General features: G+C 42.8%; 1 protein-coding gene across 3 annotated transcripts in view; it reads right to left on the bottom strand.

Annotated features, from left to right (window-relative positions):
* Nucleotides 1–26,273, bottom strand: part of LOC139278942 (early endosome antigen 1) — a 1,017,310-nt gene that overhangs the window by 324,940 nt on the left and 666,097 nt on the right. For all 3 annotated transcript variants that reach the window (XM_070898220.1, XM_070898221.1, XM_070898219.1), the window contains exon 17: nt 23,370–23,528. In XM_070898220.1, the coding sequence (XP_070754321.1) occupies nt 23,370–23,528 (159 nt within the window). The remainder of the gene's footprint in view (nt 1–23,369; nt 23,529–26,273) is intronic.

Raw genomic sequence — 26,273 nt, forward strand, 5'->3', positions numbered from 1 at the left:
ATTTGGAAAGACATGGATTAATCAAGGACTGTCAGCATGGATTTATTAAGGGAAGGTCATGTCTGACTAACTTGATTGAATTTTTCGAGGAAGTAACCAGGAGGGTCGATGAGGGCAGTGAGTATGATGTAGTGTATATGGATTTTAGCAAGGCTTTCAATTAGGTTACACATGGCAGACTGGTCATGAAAGTAAAAACCCATGGAATCCAGGACAAAGTGGCAAGTTGGATCCAAAATTGGCGCAGAGGCAGGAAGCAAAGGGTATTTTAGTAACTGAAAGGCTTTATCCAGTGGGGTTCTGCAGGACTCAGTGCTGGGTCTGTTGCTTTTTGTGGTATATATCAATGACTTGGACTTGAATGTTAGGGGTATGATTAAGAAGTTTGCAGATTACACTAAAATAGGCCGTGTGGTTGATAATGAAGAAGAACTTTCAAAAGGCTTTTGACAAGGTCCCACACAAGAGATTAATGTGCAAAATTAAAGCACATGGTATTGGGGGTAATGTACTGACATGGATAGAGAACTGGTTGGCAGACAGGAAGCAGAGAGTCGGGATTAGCAGGTCTTTTTCAGAATGGCAGGCAGTGACTCGTGGGGTGCCGCAGGGCTCAGTGCTGGGACCCCAGCTATTTACAATATACATCAATGATTTAGATGAAGGAATTGAGTGTAATCTCTCCAAGTTTGCAGATGACACTAAGCTGGGTGACGGTGTGAGCTGTGAGGAGGACGCTAAGAGGCTGCAGGGTGACTTGGACATGTTAGATGAGTGGGCAAATGCACGGCAGATGCAGTATAATGTGAGATTATCCACTTTGGTGACAAAAACATGAAGGCAGAATATTATCTGAATTGTGGCAGATTAGGAAAAGGGGAGGTGCAACGAGACCTGGGTGTCATGGTACATCAGTCATTGAAAGTTGACATGCAGGTACAGCAGGCGGTGAAGAAGGCAAATGGTATGTTGGCCTTCATAGCTAGGGGACTTGAGTATAGGAGCAGGGAGGTCTTACTACAGTTGTACAGGGCCTTGGTGAGGCCTCACCTGGAATATTGTGTTCAGTTTTGCTCTCCTAATCTGAGGAAGGACGTTTTTGCTATTGAGGGAGTGCAACGAAGGTTCACCAGACTGATTCCCGGGATGGCAGGACTGACATATGAGGAGAGACTGGATCGACTGGGCCTGTATTCACTGGAGTTCAGAAGGATGAGAGGGAATCTCATAGAAACATATAAAATTCTGACGGGACTGGACAGGTTAGATGCAGGAAGAATGTTCCCGATGTTGGAGAAGTCCAGAACCAGGGGACACAGTCTAAGGATAAGGGGTAAGCCATTTAGGACTGAGATGAGGAGAAACGTTTTCACTCAGAGAGTTGTTAACCTGTGGAATTCTCTACCGCAGAGAGTTGTTGATGCCAGTTTATTGGATATATTCAAGAGGGAGTTAGATATGGCAATTATGGCTAAAGGGTTCAAGGGGTATGGAGAGAAAGCAGGAAAGGGGTACTGAGGTGAGTGTTCAGCCATGATCTTATTGAATGGTGGTGCAGGCTCGAATGGCCGAATGGCCTATTGCTGCACCTATTTTCTATGTTTCTAAAGCTGCGGACTGCAGGAAGATATCAATGTACTGGTCAGGTGGGCAGAACAGAGGCAAATGGTAGTCAATCTAGAGAAGTGTGAGGTAATGCATTTGGGGAGGTCTAACAAGGCAAGGGAATACACATTAAATGGTATGACACTGAAAAGTGTAGAGGAACAAAGGGACCTTGGAGTGCAGGTCTACAGATCCCTGAAGATAGCAGGCCAGGTAGATAAGGTGGTTAAGAAGGCATATGGAATATTTGCCTTTATTAGTCGAGGCATGGAATACAAGAGCAAGGAGGTTATGCTTGAACTGTATAAAACACTGGTTAGGCCGCAGCTGGAGTACTGTGTGCAGTTCTGGTCACCACATTGCAGGAAAGATGTGATTGCACCGAAAAGGGTGCAGAGGAGATTTACAAGAATGTTGCCTGGACTGGAGAATTTTGGTTATGAGGAAAGATTAGAGATGCTGGGTTGGTTTTCTTTGGAAAAGAGGAGGCTAAGGGGAGACCTGATTTGGTGTATAAAATTATGAGGGGCCTGGATAAAGTGGATAGGAAGGACCTGTTTCCCTTGACATAGGGGTCAACAACCAGGGGGCATAGATTTAAAGTAATTGGGGGGAGGTATACAGGCGATACGAGAGGAAATCTTTTTACCCAGAAGGTGGTGAGGGTCTGGAACTCACTGCCTGAAAAGGTGGAAGAGGCAGAAAGCCTCACCAGATTTAAAAAATACTTGGATATGCACTTAAAGGGCTGGATTTTCGGCTTTCGGGGTTTTTCAGCGAATATGGTAGCGATACGTGAAACTTACCGTTTTCGCTGCGCTACTGTTTTTAGGCAAACTCGGTAAGGGAGGCTTTGCACAAGCATTTGCAGTGCAAAACGCGAGTTTCGGCAACACTAGTCTGGGGTCGTTTGTGTTGCAAGAAAGGTTTTGGGCGGGTGGGGGGGCGAGGGGAAGAATTCCCCCCAAAATTCCAAAAACATTTTCAAGGCCCTTAACTAAGTAATCGCTGCAAAAAAAAATTTAAAATAAAAACTTTAACTTACCTTTTTTACAGGTTTGCGTACTTACCGCTGCTGGCAGGGCTGTACCGACAGGTTTGACGTGTCACTATTCTGGGCGCGGCATATGGGTCGGTGAGTGTTGAAAGTCGGTCGCAAACGCAATCCGCCTCGTTGCATGTCAGCGCACCTCTCCCCAGCGGTACTTGAAAGTGCTGCCACAAACAGGTACCCAGGGATCCCGCTTGGGCTTTGCAACCGGGTTTTCGCCGCAGAGGGTCAAATCACGGCAAAAACCCGGTCGCAAAGCTCTCAAAAATCCAGTCCAAAGTGCCGTAACCTACAGGGCTATGGACCAAGAGCTGGAAAATGGGATTAGGCTGGATAGCTCTTGGTCGGCCGGCGCGAACACGATGGGCTGAAATGGCCTTCCCCCGTGATGTAAATTTCTATGATTCTATGAAGCAAAGTGTATATAGCATTTTCAACGTTAAACAAAAAGTCTCAAGGTGCTTCACAAAGGACCTAGATAAGGAAACATTCGTCAAGCCATGAAGCAAGACAATTGGGGCTCGATTAAAAGTTGACTGAAAGTATGGGCTTTGAATAGATTTTTTTTAAAGATGGAGAGAGAAAGAGAGGGATTTGGCGAGGAAGTTCCAGAGAACAGGGCTGAGACAGCTGCAAACTCCACCAATAATGCATAAAAGGCCAGAGGTCAAAGAATTGGAGATGTGGAAGGGTTGCAAGATTGGAGAAGAATGCAGATAGTATAGTGCAAGTCTGTGAAGAGTTTTTGTGAATGAGGATGAGAATTTTAAGTTAAGAGGCAAGGAGCTAGTGTAGGACCCGTTGAATCATGTCAAAAAGAAGCCGATTTTCTGAAAGCTGCACAGAGGTGAAATCTGAAAAGATCATCTCAGTTAAGGCAATTAAAAAAAATTAAGGTAAATTTTGACTTTGTGCGATAGTGTAAAACAGGTGATAGCGAATCAGCAGCCCCTTTTACAGAATTGCACAAAGTCAAAATCTACCCCATTAAAAGAAAAAAAGAGGGTGGAAATAATTTAGTACAGTGATGAAAAGGCAAGGGAACGATAGATAAAAAATAAACAACTCCAACAATAATACTAATACTATTACAAGAGATTTCCTATCTTTGGGCGTCAAATTAGAAAATACGAGGCAAAAACAGAAAATGCTGGAATTACAGCATGTGTGGAGAGAGTTAACATTTTAGGTCGACGACCCTTCGTCAGAACTGGAAAAAGTTAGAGATGTAACAGGTTTTTAACAAGTGTAGAGGCAGGGAAAGAGAGGTGAGGGGGAAAAGAACAAAAGGGAAGGTCTGTGATAGGATGGAAGGCAGAAGAGATTAAGAGACAAAAGGGATGATGGTGCAAGACAAAAGGAGATGGTAATGGGACAAGTTATGAAACAAAAGACGAGTCTAGATAGGGTGTAAATGGAGATGGCAGAATTATATTATACACTTGTATTTCCAGCATTTTCTATTTTTATTTCAGATTCCATCATCCGCAGTATTTGGCTTTTGTAAAACACAGGGCACACTATGTACACACCGATCTTCAGCAGACTATTCATTCTAACACAGAGATCATCTCAAATGGTGCGGGAAATTATTCAAGAAGACATTTCAGTGCCTCTTTGGACTCACGTTTATGTTATCAAAAAGATGTTTTCTTCAAAACTCAATTACATTTTATGAATTATTGGAATTCCAATAACCAGAAGCTCATTCAAAAATAAAGACTGCAGGCTATTATCAGGCCCATGGGGAAACAAAAGACTTGAAGAAGCTGCAACTTCCCAGAGATGAGCTTGTGCACCAGGAAAACATTGACTTCCATCAATTAGTATTCCAAGCTAAGCTCACCCTTTACTGGTTTACTGTGACCCAATTGCTTTCAACCTGAATTCTGAGCAATCTAAACCCTTGACAAAGAATGCTTGCAGAAAAACATGTAACTGTAAAAGTCCTGAATGAGATTGTAAGCTGCTGCAGATCAATTCTGGCCCACCTGATTTGGTCCCTTTCTCCTTCCTCAACCATCCCTGCCCAAAAGCAAAGCCTCAGCTGCCTTCAAATGTTATGGAAGTTTTATTGTGCTAAAATAATTTAAAATTAAAACCCAACCTTCAAAATATAGCACTTTTAACGCTTATTTTCTCCGATGAAGACACTTCTATGGCACAAACCCTTAAAAAGAGATACACTGCATACTTCAAATCAGGGATTTGTAAGATTATGGGTTGCCAAAGTCACTTGACAAGATTCAGACCAGTATCATCACCCAAAACATCAAATGCCCTACTACTTTAAGTGCAAGATCGCACCCCCTATCCCTTTAAACAAAGTAGAGATTTACACCTACAGTTTAATATAACTGGTGAATAATTTTCAGGATATTCAAAATAAACATTTTATTCTAGCTTTGTATTAAGGAAAGAATTACTTTGAAAATCTATCCAAATTCTATTTTACATTATTTACAACAAAACATTGATAATTATTTTTTTTAAATAAAAAGGCAAGTTTAGTATTCAAGTTAAATAGTACCAAACTGGTGGAGAGAACAAGTACTTCAATGTCACAATACTGGCAGAAACACTTATGTCCTGGTGGCCAGGATGGTAGAAATATATGTAAGTTTTAATATTTTGATATTCTTCCCTATGACTCAATGCTTCTAACTCCCTCCTTGCTCCTGCTGATCAACTCTGGCCCAACTGACTCCGCCCCTGTTCCCCCCCTCTTCCCAAAAGCAAAGAAGTCTCCGCGGACTTCAAACGTTGAGGAGGTTTCAATGCGCTAAAATAAATTAAAATAAAAAGTGGGAGACTATTGAAAAACAAAATTATGCAACCAAATGAGAGGAACAGAAAGTTTAAGATAAAGAACCAGCTATGAATGTGTGCTTATGTGGATTATTTTTGATTGAAACAGAGAATTAACTAACACTTCTTACATGTGAAACAATGATTTCAAAGGATGAAGGCAGAAGGAAAGCTATTTTCTCTCTTTCATCTTAAATACATTTTTTGAAGTTTATAAAGCATTAAATAAATGTTATTACAGGTGTGTAACAAGTACACTGGTATTTTGTTCTCTCACAATACAAACACACACACATACAGCCTCATTAAAACATGCACCCGAATAAAGCTTTTAAAATTTGACCTCTAGCTGGTCTTCAAATAATTTTGAAAAGAAACTGAGTAGAAACTGCCAGAAGCTACAGAAAAAATATTTCCGTTGCTGTGCTGTCTGATTGGGACGAACACATCCTCGAAAATTGGGCAGAAATATTGGGCCGGATTTTTGAGAAGTTTGCGCCTTTGCCGCGATTTGACTTTCCGTGGCGAAAACTCGGTTACAAAGACCGGGCGGGATCCTCGGCGCGTTGTTTGCGGTGGCGATGGGACGTACCGCCGGGGAGAGGTGCGCCGATGTGCAATGCTGCCGATGGCGTTACCGTTGGACTTTCGGCTCTCTACCGACCCATACGCCACGCCCAGAATACCGACAGGTCAAACCTGTCGGTGCACCCCTGCCAGCAGCGGTAAATATGAAAGCCTGCAAAAAAAGTAAGTTAAAGTTTTATTTTTAAATTTTTTTTCAGCGATTCGATAGATAAGTGTCTTGTAAATGTTTTCTGAATGTATTTCGGAATTCCCCCCCGCTCCGTCCCACCCCTCCCAAGGCCTCTCTCGCTGCGCTCCCGGCCTGGACTGAATTTGGCAAAATTCTCTTTTTTGCGTCGCGAATCCTCGTGCAACGCCCTCCTTTACCGATGCAAATGTAAAACCCGAAAGTTTGGCTTAAAAACGGTAGCACAGTGAAAATGGTAAGTTTCACGTATTGCTACCGTTTTTGCCGAAAAAACCTGAAAGTCGAAAATCCGACCCAAATGTCCAAGTCCAGGCTTTTGGGAGAGGTTGGGGGCTGAGGCCCTAAAATAAAACCTTTAATGAAAGCATTAAGCAATGGCCCTGAAATTCCGGCCTCCCCGGGTCCATACGGAGTTTCTACGGACCCGGGAAGGCATCGGAAAAGCCGGTTTTCTGCGCACAATGCGCAGAATCTGTCAAGCTCCGCATCTCAGGAGCGAGGACATTTGCAAGGTCAAGACTGCGGTATTTACCCATATCTTGCCCAGCAAATGTCCTCAAAACTCTTGCGCCTGATAAAAGCAGGCACATAGCCTACTTCTACAGGTGTAAGAGTTTTAAAATACACAAAAACATTGTAAAATAAAAATTTTTGAACATATTTTGTTAAATACCATCACCACTACGTTAAGTTTATTTTAAACCATAATTAAAAAAATTTTTTAAATTGGAAAAAAATAAATTAATAAAAATATATTGTGCATTTTTTCTATCTTTTATTATTGGTTATGTGTGTTTTGGAGGCTGTTTCTCATTCATAATAATGGGAACTCCAACTTACGGAGTTCCCATTATTATGAATGAGAATATACTTTACCTTATTGGCTGCCCAGAGCCATGTTACTTCAGCTCTAGGTCTGCGCACGTCCCGACGTGCACGTGCTGCGATGCACAGTCAGGGGAGGCCTCAGGACCGAGATCTCGCCTGGGCGCAGCAGCATCCGGTGGGTGCGTTTCTTTTTTCTAGAATCCAGTCGAATGCCCGCCGGAAGGAGAAACCGGGATTTCTGGGCCAATAATACAGTCGATAAAGTTACTGATAATGAATGGTAGATCATTTTTTAAATTTTAATTCTTACATTAAATTTCCCACATGGGCTGATTTACACAGGAATTTTCAATGGAATGCATATCGCACAGACTGAATTTAATATATTACTCGTCAATGTGCAGTGGCATTGCACATGGGGGATAAAGACCAAATGTACTCTTCAGATGAAACATGGTTAGAGGGCAAGGGATAATTCAAGCATTGCACGCAGATCTCATTTAAGGTCATACATTCTGTTCTTATTTTTATGCAATGTTTAGATTGTTTCTTATTTACAGGTAAATAGCACTATGGAAGTAGCACAGAGTTTTTCTGTGTACAAGCGAAGAAGAAAAACTCCTAAGAAGTGTTCACATTGGGGATAAATGCAATGGGGATAGATGCATTAACTTTAATAATATGCTAGTCAATCTCCTATGGTATGGCACATGGGGAGTCAATACAAAGTGTAGTCTTCAAGTGAAGCAGGGTTAGATAGTAGAGGTTAATTGGATCAGGGTGTGCATAATATAATTCAGATCCTATTTTAAATTCATATGTTCTGTAATTATTTTTATATTTCCTTCATAAATTCCTGGGGTAAAGTTTCCACTCAGTTGCACTGGTTATTTCGGCACAATTCGCCCGAGATCAGCGTAACCTGCTCAAAAGATTGCGGAATTTTAAGTACAAATTGCGTCCAGTGCAAATTGAATTTCTGTGATCTTTTACACTAGTTTAAAAAACATCGCCCTAGAAGCCAGCCCCACCCACAAAATTGGCCATGTGACCAGAATGAATTAATCATCATTGGCCGTTTCCACTAATTGCGCTCATTTGAATGTCTCTGGGGAGGCTCTAAAAATTAAGTTGGGCTTTTTTGCGCAAGTAAACCGGCATATATTTTTTTTTAATTACTAAGAAACTGACTACTGTACCCGAATATAACAAGCAAACAGATCTCCATCATTTTTATGTCATTTTCAGTAATTTAAAATCGGGTTACTCGCAAGTGGTAGTGATTTAAATGATTGTATTTTGTGATAAACCCATTTTCATCTGCAATAATCAAACTGGTACCAAGTTAGCACTGTTAAATATATCAAGGAATATTTTTGAAGCCATTTTTAAAAACAAATTACGTTTTAAAGTGCTGCCTGATTGCGCTGATCCATGGCAGATTTTGCATTTGGCGATATGCAAATGAGTTTCAGCAGAAACTCGAGGGGAAAAGTCACTTCTCAAAACAGCTACAAATTGCATTGAGTACATATTGATTTTCTGTGATCTTTTGAGCTAGTTTGAAAAACATGGTGCTAGATCGGCGATTGCGCCCAAAGCGGAAGCTCTACCCGCCATGTCCACATTGAAACTAGAACAAAAGCAAAATACTGCGGCTGCTGGAATCTGAAATAAAACCAGAAAATGCTGGAAATCTCAGCGGGTCAGGCAGCATATGTGGAGAGAAACAGAGTTAACTTTTCAGGTCCGTGACCCTTCGTCAGAACCGGAAAAGTTCGAGATGTAACATATTCTTAAGGAACTGCAGGGGCAGCGAAAGGGGGAGGGGTGGAAAGAACAAAAGGGAAGGTATGTGATCGTGTGGAAGGCAGGAGTGATTTAAGAGACAAAAGGGATGTGGGCAAAAATTAGATGGTAATGGCTAGAAACTGCAAAATTTGCCTTGCTGTAATTACACCCATCCACCAGTGGTGGCACTGCAGTGAGTCCACTGGAAGGAGGGTGTAATTCCAACATGGCAGTTTCCATTCTAAATTTAATAACAAAAAAATGTTTGAAGCATACCACAGCTTTAGTTGTGACATATTTGTGGTATTGCAGTGTACAGCTGTATGTATATCATACCAATACAAATGGCCAAAATAATTTGAAAATACTTTTTGAAATCAAACTAATTCAGCTCTACTAACATAGACATAGAAACATAGAAAATAGGTGCAGGAGTAGGCCATTCGGCCCTTCGAGCCTGCACCACCATTCAATAAGATCATGGCTGATCATTAACCTCAAATAGTATGTTGGCCTTCATAGCTAGGAGTTTTGAGTATAGGAGCGGGGAGGTCTTACTGCAGTTGTACAGGGCCTTGGTGAGGCCTCACCTGGAATATTGTGTTCAGTTTTGGTCTCCTAATCTGAGGAAGGACATTCTTGCTATTGAGGGAGTGCAGTGAAGGTTCACCAGACTGATTCCAGGGATGGCTGGACTGACATATGAGGAGATACTGGATCGACTGGGCCTTTATTCACTGGAGTTTAGAAGGATGAGAGGGGATCTCATAGAAACATATAAAATTCTGATGGGACTGGACAGGAAGATGCAGGAAGAATGTTCCCGATGTTGGAGAAGTCCAGAACCAGGCGACACAGTCTAAGGATAAGGGGTAAGCCATTTAGGACTGAGATGAGGAGAAACTTCTTCACTCAGAGAGTTGTTAACCTGTGGAATTCCCTACCGCAGAGAGTTGTTGATGCCAGTTCATTGGATAGATTCAAGAGGGAGTTAGATATGGCCCTTATGGCTAACGGGATCAAGGGGTATGGAGAGAAAGCAGGAAAGGGGTACCGAGGTGAATCATCAGCCATGATCTTATTGAATGGTGGTGCAGGCTCGAAGGGCCGAATGGCCTACTGCTGCATCTATTTTCTAAGTTTCTATGCTTCTCAGTACCGCTTTCCTGCTTTCTCTCCATATACCTTGATCCCTTTAGCCGTAAGGGCCATATCTAACTCCCTCTCCTCATCTCAGTCCTAAATGGCTTACCCCTTATCCTTAGACTGTGTCCCCTGGTTCTGGACTTCCCCAACATCGGGAACATTCTTCCTGCATCTAACCTGTCCAGTCCCATCAGAATTTTATATGTTTCTATGAGATCCCCTCTCATCTTTCTAAACTCCAATGAATACAGGCCCAGTCGATCCAGTCTCTCCTCATATGTCAGTCCAGCCATCCCGGGAATCAGTCTGGTGAACCTTTGCTGCACTCCCTCAATAACAAGAACATCTTTCCTCAGATTAGGAGACCAAAACTGAACACAATATTCCAGGTGAGGCCTCACCAAGGCCCTGTACAACTGCAGTAAGACCTCCCTGCTCCTATACTCAAATCCCCTAGCTATGAAGGTCAACATGCCATTTGCCTTCTGTACCTGCATGCCAACTTTCAATGACTGATGTACCATGACACCCAGGTCTCGTTGCACCTCCCCTTTTCTAATCTGCCACCATTCAGATAATATTCTGCCTTCGTGTTTTTGCCACCAAAGTGGATAATCTCACATTTATCCACATTATACTGCATCTGCCATGCAGTTGCCCACTCACCTAACCTGTCCAAGTCATCCTGCAGCCTCTTAGCATCCTCCTCACAGCTCACACCGCCACCCAGCTTAGTGTCATCTGCAAACTTGGAAATATTACACTCAATTCCTTCATCTAAATCATTGATATATATTGTAAATAGCTCGGGTCCCAGCACTGAGCCCTGCGGCACCGCACTAGACACTACCTGCCATTCTGAAAAGGACCCGTTAATCCTGACTCTCTGCTTCCTGTCTGCCAACCAGTTCTCTATCCACGTCAGTACATTACCCCTAATACCATCTGCTTTAATTTTGCACACCAATCTCTTGTGTGGGACCTCGTCAAAAGCCTTTTGAAAGTCCAAATACACCACATCCACTGGTTCTCCCTTGTCCACTCTACTAGTTACATCCTTAAAAAAGTTCAAGAAGATTTGTCAAGAATGATTTCCCTTTCATAAATCCATGCTGACTTGGACCAATCTTGTCACGGCTTTCCAAATGCGCTGCTTTTTCATCTTTAATAATTGATTCCAACAATCTCCCCACTATTGATTTCAGGCTAACCGGTCTATAATTCCGTGTTTTCTCTCTCCCTCCTTTCTTAAAAAGTGGTGTTACATTAGCTACCCTCCAGTCCATAGGAACTGATCCAGAGTCGATAGACTGTTGGAAAATGATCACCAATGCATCCACTATTTCTAGGGCCACTTCCTTAAGTACTCTGGGATGCAAACTATCAAGCCCTGGGGATTTATCGGCCTTCAATCCCATTAATTTCCCTAACACAATTTCCTGACTAAGAAGGATTTCCTTCAGTTCCTCCTTCTCACTAGACCCACTGTCCCCTAGTATTTCCGGAAGGTTATTTGTGTCTTACTTCGTGAAGACAGAACCAAAGTATTTGTTCAATTGGTCTGCCATTTCTTTGTTCCCCATTATAAATTCACCTGATTCTGACTGCAAGGGACCTACTGTTGCCTTCACTAATCTTTTTCTCTTCACATATCTATAGAAGCTTTTGCAGTCAGTTTTTACGTTCTCATACTCTATTTCCCCCCTCCTAATTAAACCCTTTGTCCTCCTCTGCTGAATTCTAAATTTCTCCAAGTCCTCAGGTTTGCTGTTTTTCTGGCCAATTTATATGCCTCTTCCTTGGATTTAACGCTATCCTTAATTTCCCTTGTTAGCCATGGTTGAGCTACCTTCCCTGTTTCATTTTTACTCCAGACCGGGATGTATAATTGTTGAAGTTCATCCATGTGATGCTTTGTGCATAAATGTACTATTATTTATTGTGATAAATGTTTTTTTTGTGCCAAACTCAAGATTTACATCAAAGCTGAGTTGCAAGTCATGCAGAACAATTACTTTTTCTTCAGTTGCATTAGTTTTGTCCTGCAAGGCAATCCTTTCGTTTTTCAACTTGCGAATCAAGCTTTCTTTCCTGCGCAACTGAACAAAAAAAGCTTGTTTATTCACCACAGACTGCAGTAGTTCAAGAAGACGGCTTACTACCATCTTCTCAAGGGCAATTAAGGTTGGGCAATAAATGCTGGCCTTGCCAGTGATGCCCACATCCCATGAAAGAATAAAAAAACCATGTGATACCATAAAAACATATATCAAATAGTAAACTGAAATCCATACGCAAGGAAATGATTCATTTTTGTTAGATCACCTGACATATCATTGATCAGCAATACAATAATACACTAAGTAAGGCGCAACATTGGGATAATTTGTTATTAGTTAGATTGGACCAGCATATTTTCCTCATGTTACTTACAATAGGATCAGGTTTGTTTTTTAAAAATTCAATCTTGGGATATGGGCATTGCTGGCAAAGCCTGCATTTATTGGCTATCCCTAATTGCCCTCGAGAAGGTGATGGTGGGCCTTCTACTTGAACCCCTGCAGTGCTTGTGGTGAAGATACTTCCGGGGACTGGGAGAAATTTAGAACTCAGCAGAGGAGAACAAAGGGTTTGATTAGGGCAGGGAAGAAGCTTGCAGGGAACATTAAGGCGGATTGCAAAAGTTTCTATAGGTATGTAAAGAGAAAAAGGTTAATAAAGACAAACGTAGGTCCCCTGCAGTTAGAATCAGGGGAAGTCATAACGGGGAACAAAGAAATGGCAGACCAATTGAACAAGTACTTTGGTTCGGTATTCACCAAGGAGGACACCAACAACCTTCCGGATATAAAAGGGGTCAGAGGGTCTAGTAAGGAGGAGGAACTGAGGGAAATCTTTATTAGTCGGGAAATTGTGTTGGGGAAATTGATGGGATTGAAGACCGATAAATCCCCAGGGCCTGATGGACTGCATCCCAGAGTACTTAAGGAGGTGGCCTTGGAAATAGCGGATGCATTGACAGTCATTTTCCAACATTCCATTGACTCTGGATCAGTTCCTATCGAGTGGAGGGTAGCCAATGTAACCCCACTTTTTAAAAAAGGAGGGAGAGAGATAACAGGGAATTATAGACCGGTCAGCCTGACCTCAGTAGTGGGTAAAATGATGGAATCAATTATTAAGGATGTCATAGCAGTGCATTTGGAAAATGGTGACATGATAGGTCCAAATCAGCATGGATTTGTGAAAGGGAAATCATGCTTGACAAACCTTCTGGAATCTTTTGAGGATGTTTCCAGTAAAGTGGACATGGGAGAACCAGTTGATGTGGTATATTTGGACTTTCAGAAGGCTTTCGACAAGGTCCCACACAAGAGATTAATGTGCAAAGTTAAAGCACATGGGATTGGGGGTAGTGTGCTGACGTGGATTGAGAACTGGTTGTCAGACAGGAAGCAAAGAGTAGGAGTAAATGGGTACTTTTCAGAATGGCAGGCAGTGGCTAGTGGGGTACCGCAAGGTTCTGTGCTGGGGCCCCAGCTGTTTACATTGTACATTAATGATTTAGATGAGGGGATTAAATGTAGTATCTCCAAATTTGCGGATGACACTAAGTTGGGTGGCAGTGTGAGCTGCGAGGAGGATGCTATGAGGCTGCAGAGTGACTTGGATAGGTTAGGTGAGTGGGCAAATGCATGGCAGATGAAGTATAATGTGGATAAATGTGAGGTTATCCACTTTGGTGGTAAAAACAAAGAGACAGACTATTATCTGAATGGTGACAGATTAGGAAAAGGGGAGGTGCAACGAGACCTGGGTGTCATGGTACATCAGTCATTGAAGGTTGGCATGCAGGTACAGCAGGCGGTTAAGAAAGCAAATGGCATGTTGGCCTTCATAGCGAGGGGATTTGAGTACAAGGGCAGGGAGGTGTTGCTACAGTTGTACAGGGCCTTGGTGAGGCCACACCTTGAGTATTGTGTACAGTTTTGGTCTCCTAACTTGAGGAAGGACATTCTTGCTATTGAGGGAGTGCAGCGAAGATTCACCAGACTGATTCCCGGGATGGTGGGACTGACCTATCAAGAAAGACTGGATCAACTGGGCTTGTATTCACTGGAGTTCAGAAGAATGAGAGGGGACCTCATAGAAACGTTTAAAATTCTGACGGGTTTAGACAGGTTAGATGCAGGAAGAATGTTCCCAATGTTGGGGAAGTCCAGAACCAGGGGTCACAGTCTAAGGATAAGGGGTAAGCCATTTAGGACCGAGATGAGGAGAAACATCTTCACCCAGAGAGTGGTGAACCTGTGGAATTCTCTACCACAGAAAGTAGTTGAGGCCAATTCACTAAATATATTCAAAAGGGAGTTAGATGAAGTCCTTACTACTCGGGGGATCAAGGGGTATGACGAGAAAGCAGGAAGGGGGTACTGAAGTTGCATGTTCAGCCATGAACTCATTGAATGGCGGTGCAGGCTAGAAGGGCTGAATGGCCTACTCTTGCACCTATTTTCTATGTTTCTATGGGCCCAAGTTTCCACATGATTCGCGCCTGATTTTTAAGAGCAACTGGTGGAGAACGGACTATTTTAGAAATCGCAATTCTCCACATTTTTTTTTCTGCAGTTCTAGTCAGGTAGAACAGTTCTACTTTAGAACAGAATTTTTTCTTCAAAAGGGGGCGTGTCCGGCCACTGACGCCTGATTTGAAAGTTTCCACAGTGAAAATGTACTCCAAACTAAAGTAGAATGGAGCCAGTGAAGATTTTTGTAGAACTGAAAAAACCTGTTCTACACATTAAAAAATCAGGCGCAGGTTACAAATTAGGCGTCCAGAACGAGGGGGGGGGGGAGGGGGGGGGGGGGAGGGGAACTCATTAAATTCGACAATAAATCCTTATTTATACTTATACAAATATTATACAAATAAATCCAGCCTGAATAAACATTTATAAGCCAAGAAAAGATTAAATAAACCATCTTCCTACCTATGTGAAAGTGCTTCAGCCAGGGAGAATTCTGCAGCTATTCGTGCCGCTGAGCGGGAGGGAGGGGGAGAGAGAGAGAGAGAGAGAGGGGGGGAGGGAGAGAGAGAGAGGGGGAGGGAGGGAGAGAGAGAGAGAGGGGGAGGGAGGGAGAGAGAGGGAGGGGGAGGGAGAGAGAGAGGGAGAGAGAGAGAGGGGGAGGGAGGGAGAGAGAGGGAGGGGGAGGGAGAGAGAGAGAGGGGGAGGGAGAGAGGGGGAGCGGGTGTCGGGTCGGGTCTGGTCGGGGGGGGGGGGGAGCGGGTGTCGGGTCCGGTCGGGGGCGGGGGGAGCAGGAGCTGGCTGTGGGAGGAGCCTCATTCACGCAGCCCCAGCGAGGCCATTCAGCCAGGGCTAGGGGCTGCGTGCTTCGGGCCCCTCCCACACAGTTCGGCGCCTGGAGCTACTGCACTTGCGTGCCGACTGTCGCGCGCATGTGCAGAGGTCCCGGCACTGTTTTCGGCGCAAGGACCTGGCTCCGCCCCCCCCACAGCTCGTGCTGGCTGCGCCGAGGGCCAGAGGACCTGTAAGTAGGTGGAGAATACCGAGGATTTTTTTAGGCGCCGTTTTAGGCGCGAAAAACGGGCGCCCAGCTCAGAGGGGCGCCCGTTTTTTTTCTTGTGGAAACTTGGGCCCAATGTTTCTATGTTACAATGCTGTTTGGTAGGAAGTTCCAGGATTCTGACCCATCGTTGATGAAGGAAAGGCGATATAGGTCCAAGGTGGAATGGGGTGTGACTTAGAAAGGAACTTGGAGGTGATGGTGCTCTCACGCACCTAGAATCATAGAGCACAGAAGGAGGTCAGAAGAAGGAATCATAGAGCACAGAAAGAGAATTTCAGCTGGCTTTTTCCTTCTAGGTGGTGGAGGTTGTAGATTTTGGAGGTGCTAATCATCATCATCATTGGCAGTTTCTTGAAATCAAGGAAGATTTGCTTCCACTCTAAAAGTGAGTTCTCAGGTGACTGTACAGTCCAATACGGGAATTACAGTCTATGTCACAGGTGGGACAGACAGTCGTTGAAGGAAAGGGTGGGCGGGGAATCTGGTTTGCCGCACGCTCCTTCCGCTGCCTGTGTTTGTTTCCTGTATGCTCTTGGCGACGAGACTCGAGGTGCTCAGTGCCCTCCCGGATGCACTTCCTCCACTTAGGGCGGTTTTTGGCCAGAGACTCCCAGGTGTCGGTGGGGATGTTGCACTTTATCAAGAAGCCTTTGAGGGTGTCCTTGAAACGTTTCCTCTGCCTACCTGGGGCTCGCTTGCCGTGTAGGAATTCCGAGTAGAGTCCTTGCTTTGGGAGTCTTGTGTCAGGAATGCAAACAATGTGGCCCGCCCAACGGAGCTGGTCGAGTGTGGTCAGTGCTTCGATGCTAGGGATGTTGGCCTGATCGAGGACACTAACGTTGGTGCGTCTGTCCTCCTAGGGGATTTGCAGGATCTTGCGGAAACATCGTTGGTCGCATTTCTCCTGCGATTTGAGATGTCTACTGTATATGGTCTGCATCTCTGAGCCATATAGGAGGGTGGGGACCACTATAGCCTTGTAGACCATAAGCTACAGGTGCTAATGAAGCTTCGATGACATGCTGGAGTGTATTCTGTAGATAGTACACCCTGCTACGGTACACCGGTGGTGGAGGGACTGAATGTTTAAACTTGTGGATGTGGCCCCAATCAATCGGGCTTTTGAGTGTTATTGCAACTGCACCCGTCCTGGCAATTGGAGAGTATTCCATCACATCCTGAATTGTGACTTGTAGGTGGTAGAGAGTCTTTGGGGATTCAGGACTCGCCACAGAATCACAAGCTTCAGAGCTACTCTAGTAGCTAGGGCATTTATGTAGCTGGTCTAGTTGAGTTTCTGTTCAATGGTGACCCATCAGGTCAGAGGCTGGGTATTCTGTAGTGGTTCAAGAAGGCGGCTCACCACCATCTTCTCAAGGGTAATTAGGGATGGGTAATAAATGCTGGGCTTGTCAGCGTTGCCCACATCCCATGAGTGAATAAAAAAAAACTTCAATTGGCATCTTCCCACAGTGGTACAGTTGAGTGGCATAACATCGCACATTAATGCTCAAACTTTTGCTGAGGAGCCCTTGGGCTACAGTATGGAATGGGCTTTCTTTTGATTTCCACTTGCTTACAAATCTCAATGGTGCCATCAGTTTTTCTGACATGCTGATCATTTGACATGGTATGCAGCACTCAACAGAAGAGGCATGGCTGGAGTTGGCATGGATGAAGGTGCTGTCTTTTAGGATTACAACACATCCTCACACCATAACATTCAAATGACTGTAACATGGCAAAAAATGTGCAGGACTAGGCAGCCCCCGTAGCTGCAGATGTGGCCATCATCACTCCCAAGAGGCCCCCACTGACATGTAACACTCAGCACCTTACTGCCATCAGCAGAGCACAGAGAATGGACAGCAGCTTAGAGTCTACAGCATGTCATGTAATATCACTAAAAAAAAAGCACCATGATGTGTTAAACACTTGGTGCATCCTGCACACACATAAACACACACATCAATTCAATTTTAGGGTATTCATATTTGCTTCCACTTACGTTCAGCTGTCCAAATATTGTTCTTGATATGGTGTTGAATAATGCGTCAGCAGCTAAGAGCAATGTACATGATAGTGTTTTTGATGATGGTATAGGGAAGATGGACAGAGATCTGTCAATATTGAAGTCTGAATCATTGATATATACCACAAAAAATAGGGGACCTTGTAATGAGCCCTGCGGAACCCCACTGGAAACAGCCGTCCAATCACAAAAACACTTGTCAACCATTGCTTCCTGCCTCTGAGCCAATAGTGGATCCAACTTGCCACTTTTCCTTGAATCACATGGGCTTTTGCTTTTTTGACCAACCTGCCGTATGGGATCTTGTCGACAGATCTTTGTCCATATATATCAAAAAAAAGTAGCGGTGTCTTCCTCACTATCAACCACAGGGACAGAGGAACCTGGGGGGGTTCATGTGCATAGATCTCTGAAGGTGGCAGAATATATTGAGAGAGTAATTAGCAAAGGATATGGGATCCTGGGCTTCATAAATAGTGGTATTGAGTACAAAAGCAGGGAAGTAATGCTGAACCTTTTAAAGTTCTGGTTCAGCCACAACTGGAGTATTGCGTCAAGTTCTGGTCACCACACTTTCAGAACGATGTGTAGGTCCTTGAGAGGGTGGAGAGGAGATTTACCAGAATGGTTCCAGGGATGAGGGATTTTAACTACAAGGTTAGTTTGGAGAAGCTGGGGTTGTTCTCCTAGGAGCAAAGGAGGTTGAGGGGAGATTTGAAAGAGGCGTACAAGATTATGACAGGTTGAGATATTGCAGACAAAGAAAAGCTGTTCCCATTAGCTGATGGTACAAGGACTAGGGGACACAGATTTAAGGTTTTGGGCAAGAGATACAAGGGGGATGTGAGGAAGGACTTTTTTGCGCAGCGAGTGATAATGACCTGGAACTCGCTGCCGACGAGGGTTGTGGAAACGGAGATGATCAATGATTTCAAAAGGAAATTGGACAGACACTTGAGGGAAATTAACTTGCAGGGCTACAGGGGATAGAGCAGGGGAATGGGACTGACTGGATTGCTCTACAGAGAGCCAGCATGGACTTGATGGGCCAAATGGCCACCTTCTGTGCCATAATGAGTCTATAGCTGTAGACTGCAGCAAGATATCAATAGACTGGTCAGGTGGATAGAAAAGTGGCAAATGGAATTCAATCCGGAGAAGTGTGAGGTGATGCATTTGGAGAGGATTAACAAGGCAAGGGAATACACAATAAATGGTAGGACACTGAGCAGTGTAGAGGAACAGAGGGACCTTGGAGTGCACGTCCACAAATCCCTGAAGGTAGCAGGACAGATAGATAAGGTGGTTAAGAAGGCATACGGTATATTTGCCTTTATTAGCCAAGGCATAGAATATAGGAGCAGAAAGGTTATGCGAGAACTATATAAAACACTTGTTAGGCCACAGCTAGAGTACTGCATGCAGTTCTGGTCACCACATTACAGGAAAGATGTGATTGCACTAGAGAGGGTGCAGAGGAATTTTAAAAAGATGTTGCCAGGACTAGTGAATTTTAGCTATGAGGAAAGATTGGGTAGCCTGGGATATTTTTCTTCGTGGAACAGAGGAGGCTGAGGGAAGACTTAATTGAAGTGTATAAAATTATGAGGGGCCTAGATAAAGTGGATAAGAAGCACCTATTTCCCTTAGCAGAGAGGTCAATAACCAGGGGGCATAGATTTAAAGTAATTGGGGGAAGGATTAGAGGGGAGTTGAGGAGAAATTTTTTGGTGAGGTAGTGGCAGCAACCCTCATCACATTTAAAAAGTATGTGAAGTGCCGTAACCTGCATGGACCAAGAGCTGGAAAGTGGGATTAGGCTGGATAGCTCTTTTTCGACTGGTACAGACACGATGGGCCGAATATCCTCCTTTTATGCCATACATTTCTATGATTCTATGATAGAACAGGTGGCAGGGGAATTGGATTTTATCAGTGAGAGTGCATCTGGGATCAGGTCTTCCGACCGGGGATATATATTAAATAAATGCTCAAAAATAACGCTTGAAATCAATCTTGGGGGGAAAAAAAAAATCAAGGTCAACCTACCATACCTTCATTAACCAACTTTATTGGCTTTTTCAGCCATAAAAAAGTTAAATGACCAGCTTTAAACATACGGCACTTTTTAACTGGTCATTCAAAGTCCAATTCGGCATTGGGGCCTGAAACAGGCATTAAGCCCTCTATTTTCACATTCAATCGACCCAACCGCAGTTTCAAGTGTGCAGCTCGGATGCCTACTAAGCTGCCCAACATGGCAGGTCCGGCACATGTGGCCCGGAGTGAATGTGCACACGCCACCCTGTTTTATCCCTGTAAAATGGGCGCAGCATAATCCAACTTCTAGGTCAGTGACTCCTGTCAGCAACAGGCTAACAGAGGTAAAGGTATGTACATCGCCTCCAGTTTTCTTATTATAGGAGGGAGTGATTTTACCATGACAGCAAAGAGATTCACAATTCATATTTTTAAACAATTGGAAATGAATTGGGTAGCCTTACTGAGGTTAAGGACTTTGTTACTGTATGGGTAGAGCTGCGGAACACCAAAGGGCAGAAAATGCGAGTGGGAGTTGTGAACAGACCACCAAACAGGCATAGTGAGGTTGGGGATGGCATCAAACAGGAAATTAGGAATGCTTGCAATAAAGGTACAGCAGTTATCATGGGTGACTTTAATCTACATATAGATTGGGCTAACCAAACTGGTAGCAATACGGTAGAGGAGGATTTCCTGGAGTGTATAAGGGATGGTTTTCTAGACCAATATGTCGAGGAACCAACTAGAGAGCTGGCCATCCTAGACTGGGTGTTGTGTAATGAGAGAGGATTAATAAGCAATCTTGTTGTGCGAGGCCCCTTGGGGAAGAGTATGGTAGAATTCTTAATTAAGATGGAGAGTGACACAGTTAACACATAGACTAGAGTCCTGAACTTAAAGAAAGGTAACTTCAACAGTATGAGACGAGAATTGGCTAGGATAGACTGGCAAATGATACTTAAAGAGTTGACGGTGGATAGGCAATGACAGACATTTAAAGATCACATGGATGAACTTCAACAATTGTACATCCCTGTTTGGCGTAAAAATAAAACGGGGAGGGTGGCTCAACCGTGGCTTACAAGGGAAATTAGGGATAGTGTTAAATCCAAGGAAAAGGCATTTAAATTGGCCAAAAAAAGCAGCAAATCTGAGGACTGGGAGTAATATAGAATTCAGCAGAGGAGGACATAGGGTTTAATTAGGAGGGAGAAAATAAAATATGAGAGTAAGCTTGCAGGGATCATAAAAACTGACTGCAAAAACTTTCTCAGATACATGAAGAGAAAAAGATTAGTGAAGATAAATGTAGGTCCCTTACAGTCAGAATCAGGTGAAGTCATAATGGGGAACAAAGAAATGGCAGACCAATTGAACAAATACATTGGTTCTGTCTCACTAAGACACGAATAACCTCCCGGAAATACGAGGGGACAGAGGGTCTAGCGAGAAGGAGGAACTAAAGGAAATCCTTATTAGTTGGTAAATTGTGTTGGGGGAAATTGATGGGATTGAAGGCCGTAAACCCCCAGGATCTGATAGTCTGCATCCCAGAGTACTTAAGGAAGTGGCCCTAGAAATAGTGGATGCATTGGTGGTCATTTTCCAACATTCTATAGACTCTGGATCAGTTCCTATGGACTAGAAGGTAACTAATGTAACTCCACGTTTTAAAAAAGAAGGAAGAGAGAAAACAGGGCATTTTAGACCAATTAGCTTGACATTGGTGGTGGGGAAAATGTTGGAATCAATTATTAAAGATGTAATAGCAGTGCATTTGGAAAGCAGTGACAGGATCGGTTCAAGTCAGCATGGATTTATGAAAGGGAAATCATGCTTGACAAATCTTCTCGAATTTTTTGAGGATGTAACTAGTAGTGTGGACAAGGGGGAGGAGTGGATGTGGTGTATTTAGACTTTCAAATGGCTTTTGACAAGGTCCCACGTAAGAGATGAGTGTGCAAAATTAAAGCACATGTTATTGGGGGTAATGTACTGACATGGAGAGAGAACTGGTTGGCAGACAGGAAGCAGAGAGTAGGAATAAACGGGTCCTTTTCAGAATGGCAGGCAGTGACTAGTGGTGTACCACAAGGTTCAGTGCTGGGACCCCAGCTATTTACAATATACATTAATGATTTAGATGAAGGAATTGAAAGTAATATCTCCAAGTTTGCAGATGACATTAAGCTAGGTGGCAGTGTGAGCTGTGAGGAGGATGCTAAGAGGCTGCAGGGTGATTTGGACAGGTTAGGTGAGTGGGCAAATACATGGTAGATGTGGTATAATGTGGATAAATGTGAGCTTATCCACTTTGGTGGTAAAAACAGGAGGGCTGATTATTATCTAAATGGTGACAGATTGGTAAAGGGGGAGGTGCAACGAGACCTGGGTGTCATGGTACATCAGTCATTGAAGGTTGGCATACAGGTGCAGCAGGCAGTAAAGAAAGCAAATGGCATGTTGGTCTTCATAGTGAGAGGATTCGAGTATAGGAGCAGGGAGATCTTACTACAATTGTACAGGGCCTTGGTAAGGCCACACCTTTAATTTTGTGTACAGTTTTGGTCTCCTAATCTGAGGAAGGACATTCTTGCTATTGAGGGAGTGCAGCGAAGGTTCACCAGACTGATTCCCGGGATGACAGGACTGACATATGAAGAAAGACTGGATCGACTAGGCTTGTATTCAATGGAATTTAGTAGAATGAGAGGGGATCTCATAGAAACATATAAAATTCTGACGGATTGGACAGGTTAGATGCAGAAAGAATGTTCCCAATATTGGGGAAGTCCAGAACCAGGGGTCTCAGTCTAAGGATAAGGGGTAAGCCATTTAGGACCGAGATGAGGAGAAACTTCTTCAGTCAGAGAATTGTGAACCTGTGGAATTCTCGACCACAGAAAGTTGTTGGGGCCAGTTCGTTAGATATATTCAAAAGGGAGTTAGATGTGGCCCTCATGGCTAAAGCGATCAAGGGGTATGGAGAGAAAGCAGGAATGGAGTACTGAAATGCATGATCAGCCATAATCATATTAAATGGTGGTGCAGGCTCGAAGGGCAGAATGGCCTACTCCTGCACCTATTTTCTCTGTTTCTATGTTTATTAGGTAGTGGCAAAACTGATGGATTCAACCTCTTTTTTGCCCATCAGTGGTGCACATCTCATTTATTGCTGAGACACTGCACACAAGTGATATCTGTCCCAAGAGCCAGGAATTAATGTTAAGAAGCCATTTTAAAGAATTGAGGCTAGATTATTGTGGTTAAGTTGATCCTTCAGAAAGCATCATACCCCATTAATCCAATCTATTACTTGAAGCATTCACTTCAGATTCGATTACCTCCCATTTTTAAGAATTAACTTAGAAGTTCGTGGAGAAGGAGGGGGAGGAGGGGAAGGAATTACCACATGTAAGGAGGGGTGTCATAAGACATACACAATGATTTCAAAAGTGCAATGGAGAGAATATTCCAATGAGTTTTCTGCATTCATAAATTCATTATTATGTGGAGGAGAATAAATAAAGTATCTATCACAGCATAATATTTTCAAATATAATGTATGAACTGATTCTTTCCTTTTTAAGACAAAATTCATGTTATAACTAAACACATACAAGGTATTTTCTATAGATTAGGAAGTCAGAATTGCATTCAGTGCATCTTGACGACCCACTGAACAAAAACTAATAACTGACCTCCATCGACAGAGCATTCTGTTCATTTTGCACAGATAAGTTCTCCACCTCCAGTCGTGCATGAAGCTGTCCATTTTCTTTCACCAATTCATGGCAGTGTTCCTGCAGTCGGGCCCTTTCTTCCTCAAGCTGTTTGATTGTCTGTTCAAGTCTTATCATCTGCAAAAATAAATATACACAATATAAATCTTAGCTCCTAATTGACATGAATGAACAAAGCAATCATTTAATTTACATCACATGAACGAAAGTGCTCACTTGAATAGTTTCAGCTTTAAAATACAAAACCATTACTGATCAACATGTGTCCTAGATTATGTCCTTTTGCTTTATGTAATATGACATCAAGTAAATAAAATGCTATGCTAGTTAACATTCCCTTAGAGCAACTGACTATAACCTTATGCATTACACGGTGACACAGGCATTGAAGAGACACGAGGAAAACATTTGATTATTCTGTTGGCATTGTTGGAAACTTTTAAAGTCAATCTGGAATGCAGTATACAGAGTGGATGCTAAGTGAAAATTCATTGCAGTAAATTATCCTTTTGTGGTCTATGTAAGTACACTGTAACCTAGTTAAGACACAACACATTAAAACCTTGTAATATATTTCTATCACTCACATGGTACAATATTTTACTTGAGGTATCACAAAAGCTTTTTTTTGACTGAAGTTAGTAGATTGTATATACAAAGGACTTTTGGAAACAATATGCTGACATCTGGAAGTAAATGAATTTTTATATAATTTACAATAAGAATGTACCTGAAATAAAATAACAGATACTGAAGGAGTTGAAAGATGTGATGACATTTTGAGATTAGGGTGAAGTTAATAAACAACTTGGGCTTTGTTCATGTCACCTGAAGTTTGTAGTCTTATAACTCGCTTCTGAACAACTGCTGTTCAAACATGTACTGAATAGTGTACAAATTGGTAAATCAGTGCCAGAAATTACTACATATGTAATTTGATCCGCACATCTTCAAGTAAAACATTGCAAACAGTTTTAATATCCTTTTTACTCTATGTCACATTGCCTCAGCTCTTACAATCATGTTCAATGCCTGCTGCATAGCAGGAAGTATGCGCGCTAATATAATATCCCAGTATTAAAAACGCAAACACTTGGAAGTGAGTTATTGGCTGCAATTCAACCCTAACGTTCCCGGTAATATTGAATTGTGGCCTCTAGTGCTTGCTACACAGCAAGTATCTTGCATAGGACAAGGACAAATCATGTGACCACTTCTCAAAACATAAGAATCTTGAGAATGAAAACACAACTTTACTACAAACTCCCAGATATTGTTGCATTTTGAATTTAACTGTAGTGAATCATTATGGTGCCAGCAGCGATCTTATCACCAGTAACCACAAAATGAACACATGCTGGAGCCATTGTTTCAAAATAATTAAGAGAACAATTTGTGCTAGAGGCTGTTGCAATCTATAATATATTTTGACAAGTACTACAACATTCTCTGATCTTTAACCTAACTTGGTGGAATAATTTACAGTGTACTCCTGTTTATTTGACACTGTTCTTGGCAATCATTTAAATTTTCAAATAACACTACTGTTTTTATGTCAATTTAACCTATCGTAATCTAATTTTCAGTTATCCAAATTATTGATTATCCAAACCAAATTATTTTATATTAGAATGGTTTGCATAAAATGAGCTCTATATTACAACACATCATTTGAGTGAAGGAATTTCTTTTTCAGCTTTTGTTTGCATTATATTTTAAAGTTTTTCACCCAATAATGCAAAGGTGGCATTCTGTAACACTGAGATCAAAGTCACCACCAGAGCCTGAGTTAGTGATCAATAGGAATTGAAAATCAATCTTACAATTGATTGACTGATTAGTAGTTCTGTTGTTCTGAATGAACTTCCAGTCATGGGATTTGCTTTTATGAAGACATGCAATGGGGAATTAAGATTTTTATGTACACTGACATAGATCAAATAACCCATAGTATTGAACCCAAGTTTCGGCTGGAGTTGCTCCTATTTTTTTGGAGCAATTAGTTTAGTTTGGAGTATCTTAGAAATCGCAATTCTCTGCATTTAGTTTGCTCCAGTTCTAGTGAATTAGTTCAGTTTTGTTTTAGTTCATTTTTTTTTTCAAAAGGGGGCGTTACCAGCCACTTATGCCTGTTTTGCAAGTTTAGGCAGCAAAAAGTTACTCCAAACTAACTTAGAACGGAGTAAGTGTCGACTTTTGTACGCTCAGAAAACCTTGCGTACACTTTAGAATTAGGCACAGGTAGCCAGAGATGGGGGGAGAAAGGGAAGTTAGAGGGAAGTTAGGGGATTTTCCAAAGCATTAAACGCTTCAATTTTACCAATAAAGAGCCATCATCAATAATAAATGATAAATAAATCAATAAATAAAAAATTAAATTTTCCTACCTCTCCATTGGCAGCAGGCACCGAGCTGCGATCTTTCCGCCATTCGGCCAGGGGATAGGGGCGGCCTGAAAAACACTGGAAGGGAGGGCGATGTCCACAGAGCCCATCCACACAGCAGAGCTCCAGCACGCAGGCAGCAAACCGAGCTGCGATCTTTTGGCCGTTCGGCCAGGGGATAGGGACGGCCTGAAAATCACCAGGAGGGAGAACCAGACAGCCAGCCAGCCTGCTAGCACACACCTTTGAAAGTTTGCTTTACTTCAAGTAGGGGTGCTGCATTATAAACGCCACGGATTATGCAATTGTTCTCCATCAATTCGCTATATAAGAGAGAATTGATTAGAGCTCACCGCACCAGGAATGTCATAGCCCGTAGCTATGATATGCGAGGATTCTTCATTGCAGTCAAGGTCACCTACGGTCCAAACTCCCAAGGCCCCACCCCACTCCTGGCCAAGAACGGGGAAACATTCAT

This window comes from Pristiophorus japonicus, chromosome 13 (assembly GCF_044704955.1).
Source record: "Pristiophorus japonicus isolate sPriJap1 chromosome 13, sPriJap1.hap1, whole genome shotgun sequence".
NCBI lineage: Eukaryota > Metazoa > Chordata > Chondrichthyes > Pristiophoridae > Pristiophorus > Pristiophorus japonicus.